This window comes from Anomaloglossus baeobatrachus, chromosome 2 (genome assembly GCF_048569485.1).
Source record: "Anomaloglossus baeobatrachus isolate aAnoBae1 chromosome 2, aAnoBae1.hap1, whole genome shotgun sequence".
NCBI lineage: Eukaryota > Metazoa > Chordata > Amphibia > Anura > Aromobatidae > Anomaloglossus > Anomaloglossus baeobatrachus.
In genome coordinates this window covers 421,776,467-421,788,475 of record NC_134354.1, presented here as the reverse complement: position 1 = coordinate 421,788,475, position 12,009 = coordinate 421,776,467, and the positions used below count along the sequence as shown (strand labels likewise).

Genomic DNA, 12,009 nt, shown 5'->3' with positions numbered 1-12,009 from the left:
TCTGTGCTAGTATTATGAAACCTGATAAGACTAGTAGAAATAAAAATTGAATCACTTCTAAAAGCTTAATTGTACAATATTTCAGAAAATTACACATTGAGTCGAAATGACCTTTACTTTGCAGTGATCTCCTAAATATATATTTTTATTCTTCCACTGTTAATTGTACAATTGTCAGCATTTTTTTCCCTTTATTCCTCTCAGAGAAGGAGAAAATAAACAGGTAGAACCTCTGGACCCTCCTGCAGAATGTGCTCCAGGAGAGCGAGTTTATATCGAGGGACACGAGAATGGAGAACCTGAGGCAGAGCTAAAACCGAAGAAGAAAGTCTTTGAAAAGTTGCAGGTAATTTCACATTTTACTCCATATTTGCGCTCTCAAGGCCTGAATCATCATTTGTGATATATTGCATCTTTTTTTTTTTGTCGTATTTTTACGCTGAATGTTTTGCATTAAATTCATCAAAATGGTGCACATTGTTAATGAATGTGATGCAAAATCAAAAATACTTTTTATTTTTTTCTTTGAAAAACTTTTTAATGTGCTAAATTGAAAACTGCTCCACCTAACTTACTCCAGTCAGGGACTGGAGTGGCATTTTATGAATATGTCTAAAACATCTGGATAATGAAAGTTCAAAATGAAAAATAAAAAGACTCAAAGTGAATTATAAAAGTAAGGTGCAAATAATATAGCTACTAAAAAGGAGCAAATTACTCAAAAAAAAGTGAAGAAATAGCAATTATGAATTGGGGCTTTAATATGTAATCTTTCATCAGATCCTTGGTTAACGCCACAATACTTTATCTTACTGTCTTGCAGGCGGACTTTAAAATCTCGGAAGATCTGTTTGCTCAGTGGAAAGAAAATAATTTTCTGACTAAGCTGGGGCCTGTGACCTGTAAAACACTACGAGGGGGGAATATTAGCTGATTGCACCCACCTTATTCCATCCAATGGCTGCGCTATCATCATTCACTTCTTTGTGAGAAGAATCAGACCTGAAGACAAAGATTATATGTCCTGCTATTTATATAAATAGGTGCATCTGCACACACCATTCCTGCCCGCCTGGTCTTAACCATTGTATACTGTCATATCAAATAAAGACTTCTCATTTATTCTTGTTGGGTTTTTTGTTTCTGAATAATCACCATAAAACAACACAGCTTTGGTAACAGCATTTATAAAAAGATTATACAGATTTCCAATCAAAAGCATATGACAAATATATATCATCAACTAAAAGCAAAATCTTAATTTGGTCTCTAATATTAGGGCTAGGCCCCCAAAAGTCTACATTTATACAAAATCAACAGTTTGTTCTACCAGAAAGAATTACATACGCAATAGTTACAACCCTCCTTGTGCTCTTTTTTATCCTGTGGACATTCTGGAACATTCTTCACTGCTAGACAACCCTTGCTTAATCAATTCAGAGCCCCATAGAAAATTAAGATAATGTATACCTTTCTCCTGATGCAATGATGTCAGTGGTGCTGTTCCCAAGGGGTGACATGACATTGTGCGACGTTACAACTGCAGCCAATCAACGGGTGCCACTTATCAATGTTAAAGTAGTAAAGGTTGCAGCTGGTGAGCTGCCACTGATTGAAAGCAATGGTCACGAGATCCGCTGGTAACGGCAGTGTAGAAGGTGCGTATAAGCGGTTTATTTTCTATGGGGCCCTAAATTAATTAAAGAAAATTTGGCAAGAGGTTTTTGCTACCCCATCTGAGATAAGAAAGATGTAGGAGAACATTATTCCAGTGATGTGTCACTTTGCTAGTTGCTGTAGTTTTGATTAAAAACTGTGCTATCTACTACACATCTAGCAGTTCTCTGACTGCTGAGCTCTGTATAACCATCTAGCAGTTCTTTGGCTGCTGAGCTCTGTATAACCCCGCCCACCACTGATTGGCAGCTTTCTGTGTACACTGTGCATAAACGGAAATCTGCCAATTAATAGTGGGGGCATGATTAGTAACCATAGCAGCAGGCCACGTAGTCCTCCAGTCATCTCTTAAATACAATAATTTATAAGAACTGTAGCAATCAGCCCAGTAAGTGATACATCAGTGGACTCAGTGTCTCTGCCCTTACGTTATGCTGCTCTCAAAATAAGGTAGAAAAAACTTGGGTGACAGATTTCCTTTAAGCAGGGGTTAGCCTTTAATGCAATGACTCTCCAGCCGGGTAAGGACATCATTCCTGAGAGTAAAGGTTAAATACAGTATCCCAATACATAAAACATTCCGATATATAATAGACCACCACAAAAAAAAACAAAACTGTATTGTAGATGCTGACAAGATTTACTTTAAATCACAGCTAGACGTAGGCCACTACAGGCAAACCAGCTGAAGCATAAAAGATATATGCTTTTATACAGTATATAGGTAAGAAAGGCAGTTTGATAGGCTTTAAGGCAGTGCGGTGATTTGTATTTAACCAGTTCCCTCAGGGAAGCGTCATTCTGCGGCCCATGGACGAGAGGTAAGACTGAGCAGTGCCCCTGGTATTATGCTGTAAATCAATAGTGTAATTAGCTTGTCACAGCATATCAGTGGACAGAAATACGTTTCTTCTGTTGCGTTCCAAGTCATGGAACGTGGCTTGTGTGCACTTATTAGATTGTCTATTGAAATATACATTTCAGATCAGCCTGACTTGGATATTCTAAGCGATCTGTGCATTACTGCTCACTTATTGTATAGCATTATGTGTGAATATGCTTAGAATTAACACTGAATCATAAGGTGCGTGCTCTAATCTGTAACACAAGTGGTGTAAGGAAACAATAGATTGAAGGTATGTTAGAAACATTTACTTTAACTGTCTGAATATATGTTCACACTACAACAAGCATGGCATTATTGGGCTTATCTACTACCTGGACAACGTGTTTTTACATGTGATCCCCCTTGCAAAATTAATATAACAGATACTTTCCTCCACATCAGGTCTCCCGACGCTCGTATAACCTTTTATTATGCTATATGAGACCTGCAGCCAATCAGTGGGTGATATTGGGCTGATGCACTCTCACTTCTTTTGAATGAACCTAAAGGCCCCGTCACACACAGAGATAAATCTTTGGCAGATCTGTGGTTGCAGTGAAATCATGGACATATTGTTCCATTTGTACACAGCCACAAACCTGGCACTGATTGTCCACAATTTCACTGCAACCGCAGATCTGCCGCAGATTTATCTGTGTGACAGGGCCTTAAAACAAGCGGAAGAAGTGAGAGCGCATCAGCCCAATAGCAGCCACTGATTAGCTGCAGGTCTCATATAGTGTCACAGGAGACTCAGCGTTGACATTGTTGGAACAGCGCCCATATGAGAGGTATCTTATTTAAAAAGGGGTTGACCAGGGAATGGACAACCCTTATAAGCGCAGTAGGTGGTAAAGCTGCTTCCCGACAGCTGTCTATGTAAAATGTACAATTCATTCATTATTTCTATCCCGACCTTGCTCCTTTATGTTCTTGTCTAGATTAGATTGTGGATTCAGTGGTTATTATAAACTGGCACGCTATAGCAGCGACATAAGCTAATTTGCAATAAATTCCTACAATGTAAGTAGGCATCTAAGAAAAGCTCTCTGGCTCTTCTGTAAGTGTCTATTAACAGGAATGACTCCAAGTGTAAAAATAAAAAGTTGGAATCCCACAGGATTGCAGGGTGGCTGCAGCATTAGAAAAAGAAGTGCTGATTTCTAACATTTCATTGTGCAGAACTCTAAGCTTACCAACAGCATTAAAAGACCTTCAAACCTAGGAAAACAGCAGGAATAAGACATTTATGTGTACACCTAGGACCTTTTCCTTACTGCTCTAGCAGATCACTGTTTTAAATAACATTTACACCAGAAGAAAAGGTGCAGTACCATAGGTAGCCACCACAGTGTACAATACTGGCTTTCCACCAGATGGCGCTCCGTTCAAAGTTCTCCAGCTGAACCAATACAGTAGTATAGGATAATGAAGTCATAAAAATGAACTTCAACATACGTTGCTGCTTTAAGACTATATATATGTACACAGTTAAGGCAATTGTTGTGAGTTCAGCAGCTTCTGGGGGTCTTGTGGAGTTTCAGAGGATCCCTGAGACAGCAGAACCCTGAATATTCCTTTTGACAGGTTTAGGCTGAAAGAAAAAAGGAGTATAGATTAGTTCTAGTTGTACATTTTAATACTGTTACAATGGTAATTAATGGGAACCTGTCACGTCCAGAAACACGATTTATCTGCAGATAAAAGGATATTCTGGAGGTAAATAACCCTGTATGGCTGGTTTATGGGGACAGTAGCTGCAGAGAGAAAATAAAGCTATATTCTCCCTGCAGTCACTGAGTTAGTCATTGGTGCGATGCAGGTGGCTATGTGAGTGCGCTGTAATCACCCCCCACACATTGACATCCAGCTCTGCACACAGACAATGCAAAGTAGACTGTCACTCAAATAGCTGGGGGTGAATTCACTTGGTCACTTTATAGTGAGGTGATTAACCGCCACCTGCACTGCCCCAATGACTAAATGTGAGTGACTGCAGGGAGAATAAAACTTAATTTTCTCCCTCTGACCGCTGCTCCAGGAAGATAGCTAAACAGGATTTAAATGCTATTTACGTCCAGTTTATCACAATATCTGCAGGTAAGTAGTATTTCTGGAAGTGACCGGTTTCTTTTAAAGGGTAGTTTGGACTTACAGCTCAGACTACAATGCCCTGAATAAGTATTCATACCCCGTAAGCTTTTCCACACTTTTTCATGTTACACCCACACACCTAAATGTATTTTATTATGATTTTATGTGAAATACCATCACTAAGTAGCAAGTATTTGAAGTGTAAAAGAAGACGATACATGGTTTTCTACATATTTTAACATTAGCAATGTGAAAATTGTGATTTTTATTTTTGTATTCAGCCCCCTGTAGTCTGATATCCCTAAATAAAATCCTGAGTGACCAACTGCCTCCAGAATTCACCTAATAAATAAATGGAGACCATATGTGTGCAATTTATTCTCAGTATAACTACAGCTGTTCTATGAAGACCTCAAAGGTTTATTTGAGAACATTACACATCAAACAGCAATGCGAAAGCCAAGGAACACACTAGACAGGTCAGGGATAAAGTTATGGAGAAGAGTAAAGTAGGGCTAGGTTCTAAGAAATTAGCCCAAACTCTAAACATTTCACAGAGAATTATTCAATCTATCATCCAAAAATGGAAGGCATATGGCACAACTTCAAACCTATGAAGCAATGGCCGTACACCTACATAATCATCCCAAGGAAGGAGAGCACTAATTAGAGAAACAGCTAAGAGGCCCATGGTCACAGTGGAGGACCTGCAGAGATCCTGAGCTCAGGTGAGAGAATCTGTCCAACTATTAGTCTAAAGGCCGCTTTACACGCTACGACATCGCTAGCAATTGCTAACGATGTCGAGCGCGAAAGCACCCGCCCCCATCGTACATGCGATATCGTGTGATCGCTGCCGTAGTGAACATTATCGCTACGGTAGCGTCACACGCACTTACCTGCTCTGCGACGTCACTGTGACCGGCGAACCGCCTCCTTTCTAAGGGGGCGGTTCGTTCAGCGACACAGCAGCGTCACCGAACCGCCACCCAATAGAAGCGGAGGGGCGGAGATGAGCGGGATGTAACATCCCGCCCACCTCCTTCCTTCCTCATTGCGGCCGGCCGCAGGTAAGGTGAGGTTCCTCGTTCCTGCGGTGTCACACATAGCAATGTGTGCTGCCACAGGAGCGACGAACTACTTCGTACACCGAGCAGCAGCGATATTCGAGAATAGGGGGGGGATGTCACTGATGAGCGATTTTGACCGTTTTTGCGACGATTCAAAATCGCTCATAGGTGTCACACGCAAAGACATCGCTAAAGCGACCGGATGTGTGTCACAAATTCCGTGACCCCCAACGAGATCGCTTGAGCGATGTCGCAGCGTGTAAAGCGGCCTTTATATTCCACAAATCTGGCCTTTATGAAACAGTGGCAAAAAAAAAGCCAGTTTCGAATGCAAGCCATAAGAAGTCCAGTTTGCAAAAAAACACGTAGAAGATAAAGCTAGCATGTGGAAGGTGTTTTGGTCAGATGAGACCAAAGTAGAAGTTTTTGGACTAAATGTAAAGAAGGGAATTTTGTTTACTTACCGTAAATTCCTTTTCTTCTAGCTCCAATTGGGAGACCCAGACAGTGGGTGTATAGCTACTGCCCTCTGGAGGCCGCACAAAGAACTACACTTAAAAGTGTAAGGCCCCTCCCCTTCTGGCTATACACCCTCCCGTAGGAGTACAGATTCCTCAGTTTTAGTACCAAAGCAAGAAGGAGGAAAGCCAATAACAGTTTCAAAAACAAATTCAATCCGATAACACGATCGGAGAACTTAAGAAACAACATGAACAACATGTGCACCCGAAAAAACGAAACCCTAAGAACAAATAGGGCGGGTGCTGGGTCTCCCAATTGGAGCTAGAAGAAAAGGAATTTACGGTAAGTAAACAAAATTCCCTTCTTCTTTTTCGCTCCTAATTGGGAGACCCAGACAGTGGGACGTCCAAAAGCAGTCCCTGGGTGGGTAAAAAGATACCACATGAACGGGCTGTCAGACAGCCTCTTCCTACAGGTGGGCCACCGCCGCCTGAAGGACCTGTCTACCTAGGCTGGCATCTGCCGAAGCGTAGGTATGCACTTGATAGTGTTTGGTAAACGTGTGCAGACTCGACCAGGTAGCCGCCTGGCACACTTGCTGAGCCGTAGCCTGATGCCGCAATGCCCAGGACGCACCCACGGCTCTGGTAGAATGGGCCTTCAGTCCAGATGGAATCGGAAGCCCAGCAGAACGGTATGTGTGAAGAATTGGTTCCTTGATCCACCGCGCCAGGGTGGATTTGGAAGCTTGCGATCCCTTATGCTGACCAGCGACTAGGACAAAGAGCGCATCAGAACGGCGTAGAGCCGCCGTGCGAGAAATGTAAATCCTGAGTGCTCTCACCAGGTCCAACAGATGTAAACCCTTTTCAAATTGGTGAACTGGATGCGGACACAAAGATGGCAAAGTGATATCCTGATTGAGATGAAAGGAAGAAACCACCTTGGGAGAAAACTCTGGAATTGGACGCAGTACTACCTTGTCTTGGTGAAACACCAGGAAGGGAGATTTGCAAGATAACGCCGCTAGCTCGGACACTCTTCGAAGAGACGTGACCGCCACAAGAAAAACTACCTTTTGTGAAAGCCGAGAAAGGGGAACCTCTTTCAAAGGCTCGAAAGGCGGCTTCTGGAGAGCAATGAGAACCTTGTTCAGATCCCAGGGTTCCAATGGCCGTCTGTAAGGAGGAACGATATGACAAACTCCTTGGAGAAAACGTGCGTACTTTAGAAAGCCGTGCCAAGCGCTTCTGAAAGAATACGGATAGCGCGGAGACTTGACCCTTAAGAGAGCTAAGCGACAAACCTTTTTCCAACCCAGACTGCAGGAAGGAAAGAAAAATTGGCAATGCAAATGGCCAGGGAGAAAACCCTTGAGCCAAGCACCACGCTAAGAATATCTTCCACGTTCTGTGATAGATCTTAGCTGAGGATGGTTTTCTAGCCTGTCTCATTGTGGCAACAACCTCATGAGATAAACCTGAGGCCGCTAGGATCCAGGACTCAATGGCCACACAGTCAGGTTCAGGGCCGCAGAATTCAGATGGAAAAACGGCCCTTGAGACAGCAAATCTGGACGGTCTGGTAGTGTCCACGGTTGGCCTACCGTGAGATGCCACAGATCCGGGTACCACGACCTTCTTGGCCAATCTGGAGCGACGAGTATGGCTCGATGGCAGTCGGACCTGATTTTCCGGAGAACTCTGGGTAACAATGCTAGAGGTGGGAACACATAGGGGAGTCGGAATTGCGACCAATCCTGAACCAAGGCGTCTGCCGCCAGTGCTCGGTGATCGTGAGACCGTGCCATGAAAACTGGGACCTTGTTGTTGTGCCGTGACGCCATCAGATCGACGTCCGGCGTCCCCCAGCGGCAACAGATCTGCTGAAACACGTCCGGGTGAAGGGACCATTCTCCTGCGTCCATGCCCTGGCGACTGAGAAAGTCTGCTTCCCAGATTTCCACGCCTGGGATGTGAACTGCGGATATGGTGGACGCTCTGCTTTCCACCCACGTCAAAATCCGTTGGACTTCTTGAAAAGCTTGGCGACTGCGTGTTCCCCCTTGGTGGTTGATGTACGCCACCGCCGTGGAATTGTCCGACTGAATCCGAATCTGCTTGCCTTCCAGCCATTGTTGGAAGGCTCGCAGGGCAAGATAGATTGCTCTGATTTCCAGAACATTGATCTGCAGGGTGGACTCTTCCAGAGTCCACATCCCCTGAGCCCTGTGGTGGAGATACACCGCTCCCCACCCTGATAGGCTCGCATCCGTCGTGACCACTGCCCAGGACGGGGGAAGGAACGACTTTCCCTGTGACAATGAGGTGGGGAGAAGCCACCAACGCAGAGAGTCCTTGGCAGTCTGAGAGAGGGAGACAGTCCTGTCGAGGGACGTCGATTTCCCGTCCCATTGGCGTAGAATGTCCCATTGTAGAGGGCGCAGATGAAACTGCGCGAACGGGACTGCCTCCATTGCTGCTACCATCTTTCCTAGGAAATGCATGAGGCGCCTCAGTGAGTGCGACTGGCTCTGAAGGAGAGATTGCACTCCAGTCCGTAGCGAGCACTGCTTGTCCAGTGGAAGCTTCACTATCGCTGAGAGAGTATGAAACTCCATGCCAAGATAAGTCAGAGATTGGGTCGGGGTTAGATGAGACTTTGGAAAGTTGATAATCCACCCGAAACTCTGGAGAGTGTCTAGTGCCACCTTCAGACTGTGTTGGCATGCCTCTTGAGAGGGTGCCTTTATAAGCAGGTCGTCTAGATACGGGATGACCGAGTGACCCTGCGAGTGCAGAACAGCTACTACTGCTGCCATGACTTTGGTGAAGACCCGGGGGGCTGTTGCCAGACCGAAAGGTAACGCTACGAACTGCAGGTGTTCGTCGTGTATGACGAAGCGTAGGAAACGCTGATGCTCTGGTGCGATCGGCACGTGGAGATACGCATCTTTGATATCTATTGATGCTAGAAAATCTCCTTGAGACATTGAGGCTATGACGGAGCGTAGGGATTCCATCCGGAACCTCCTGACTTTTACGTGTCTGTTGAGCAACTTTAGATCCAGGACGGGCCGATACGATCCGTCCCTTTTTTGGGACCACAAACAGATTGGAGTAAAAACCGTGACCTTGTTCCTGAAGAGGGACGGAGGTCACCACTCCTTCCGCCTTTAGAGCGGCCACCGCCTGCAACAGAGCATCGGCTCGGTCTGGTGGTGGAGAAGTTCTGAAGAAACGAGTTGGCGGACGAAAACTGAACTCTATCCTGTACCCGTGAGACAGAATATCCCTCACCCAACGGTCTTTGACGTGTGACAGCCAGATGTCGCCAAAGTGGGAAAGCCTCCCACCGACCGCGGGTGTGGGAATCGGAGACCGCAAGTCAGGAGGACGCCGTCTTGGCAACGGTTCCTCCGGCTGTCCTTTTTGGGCGTGACTGAGACCTCCAAGAATCTGAGCGTCTCTGGTCTTTTTGAGTCTTTTTTGACGAGGCGAATTGGGACCTGCCCGGTCCTCGAAAGGACCGATAACCAGACTGACCCTTCCTCTGTTGGGGTCTGTTTTGTCTGTGTTGCGGTAAGGATGAGTCCTTACCCTTGGAGTGTTTGATGATTTCATCCAAACGCTCTCCAAACAATCGGTCACGAGAAAAAGGCAAATTGGTTAAGCACTTCTTGGAATGAGAATCTGCTTTCCAATGTCTCAACCACAGGGCCCTACGCAAAACAACGGAGTTGGCTGACGCCACTGCCGTGCGGCTTGTAGCGTCAAGAACAGCATTAATCGCGTACGACGCGAATGCCGCCATTTGCGAGGTCAATGGTGCTACCTGCAGGGCAAATGCACGTGTGACGGAGTCAACTCGCGCAAGCCCGGCTGAGATAGCTTGGAGTGCCCATACGGCTGCAAAAGAAGGCGCTAATGACGCTCCAATCGCTTCATAGATGGATTTCAGCCAGAGCTCCATCTGCCTGTCAGTGGCATCTTTAAGTGCCGCTCCATCTTCAACTGCAACCAAGGATCTAGCTGCAAGCCTGGAAATTGGAGGATCCACTTTTGGACACTGGGTCCAACCCTTGACCACCTCAGGGGGAAAAGGATAGCGTGTATCTTTAAGCCGTTTAGGAAAACGCCTTTCAGGATAAGCGTGGGGTTTCTGGATTGCGTCTCTAAAGTCAGCGTGGTCCAGAAAAGTGCTTAAAGTACGCTTAGGGTATCTGAAATGGATTCTCTCGTGCTGCGAAGCTGACTCCTCCACAAGAGGAGCTGGTGGGGAAATATTTAACATCTTATTGATGTTAAATATAAGATCATTAACTATGGCGTCACCATCTGGTGTATCTAGATTGAGAGCGGTCCCAGGATCAGAATCCTGATCAGTTACGTCCGCCTCATCACCCATAGATTCATCTCGCTGGGATCCTGACCATTGAGATGAATGTGAAGGCCCGTCATAGCGAGCCCGCTTAGGCTGCCCGGGGCCATCGTCCGAGTCAGAGTCTTCACCCTGAGGTGTATATGCCCGTCCCGGAGCTTGGAGCTGAGGGGGACCAGGGGGCAATGATTGCACAGTGTCCGTGGCCTGAAGTACAGGCCTAGCTCGCAATGTGTCAAGAATTTGTGACATAGTGAGAGACATTCTGTCAGCAAAAGCTGCAAACTCAGTTCCTGTCACCTGGACAGCATTCACAGGTGGTACACCCTGGGTCACGTCCAGCAGAGGTCCCGACTGTGCAAGCGCCGCAGGGGCCGAGCACTGCACACAATGGGGGTCCGTGGAGCCTGCCGGTAGAAAAGTCCCACATGCGGTGCAGGAAGCATATAATGTCTGTGCCTTGTAAAAACGACTCCAGCCCTCGGCGCTGATGCACTGGCCAGCGTCCCGCCCCTCTCCTGACTGGCAGGTCTGGGGGCGGGAACGAACGGAAGCAGGCCGCAAAAGCCGGGGACTCGAGTTATCAGCGCGGCCGCCGTAAAAGCGCGGGCCGCGCTGAAGTCCCCGGCGCACCACAAGTGCCAGCCGCGCCGCAGTCCCAGCGGCCGGCGTGACCGATTCCTAGACGTGGCCAGCGTCCCGCCCCTCTCCTGACTGGCAGGTCCGGGGGCGGGAACGAACGGAAGCAGGCCGCAAAAGCCGGGGACTCGAGTTATCAGCGCGGCCGCCGTAAAAGCGCGGGCCGCGCTGAAGTCCCCGGCGCACCACAAGTGCCAGCCGCGCCGCAGTCCCAGCGGCCGGCGCGACCGATTCCTATAAGTGTGCCTGCTTCAGCGAAGCTGAATGAGGCCATGGCACAAGCGCCGTAGCGCTGATGTCCCCCGGCGCACTACAACACCCAGCATGCTGCGGTGTGAGCGCCCAATGCACGGGGACACAGAGTACCTTGAGGAAGCAGGGCCATGTCCCTGATGTACTCCGCTCCATCCAGCATCTTCTCCAGGGGCTGTAGATGGAGCACGGTCTCAGTGCCTGGAGACCAGTAAATCCCACTTCACCCAGAGCCCTGTAAAAAGGGATGGGGAAGGAATCAGCATGTGGGCTCCTGCCGCCGTACCCGCAATGGGTACCTCAACCTTACAAACACCTCCGACATACAGTGGGGTGAGAAGGGAGCATGCTGGGAGCCCTGTATGGGCCCTCTTTTCTTCCATCCGACATAGTCAGCAGCTGCTGCTGACTAAAAACAATGGAGCTATGCGTGCGTGTCTGACCTCCTTGCGCACAAAGCTAAAACTGAGGAATCTGTACTCCTACGGGAGGGTGTATAGCCAGAAGGGGAGGGGCCTTACACTTTTAAGTGTAGTTCTTTGTGCGGCC

The 12,009-nt window shown here is 47.1% G+C and overlaps 2 protein-coding genes across 2 annotated transcripts in view; one reads left to right on the top strand and one right to left on the bottom strand.

The window, feature by feature from the left end:
* YARS1 (tyrosyl-tRNA synthetase 1) overlaps positions 1-1,122 on the top strand; it is a 109,438-nt gene extending 108,316 nt beyond the window's left edge. Inside the window, exons 13-14 of the mRNA XM_075336176.1 lie at positions 205-346; positions 824-1,122. Coding sequence (XP_075192291.1) covers positions 205-346; positions 824-934 — 253 coding nt within the window. The 3' untranslated portion in view covers positions 935-1,122. The remainder of the gene's footprint in view (positions 1-204; positions 347-823) is intronic.
* A 49-nt stretch (positions 1,123-1,171) lies between these two features.
* Positions 1,172-12,009, bottom strand: part of NHSL3 (NHS like 3) — a 78,916-nt gene continuing 68,078 nt past the window's right edge. The window contains exon 7 of the mRNA XM_075336171.1: positions 1,172-4,157. Coding sequence (XP_075192286.1) covers positions 4,153-4,157 — 5 coding nt within the window. The 3' untranslated portion in view covers positions 1,172-4,152. The remainder of the gene's footprint in view (positions 4,158-12,009) is intronic.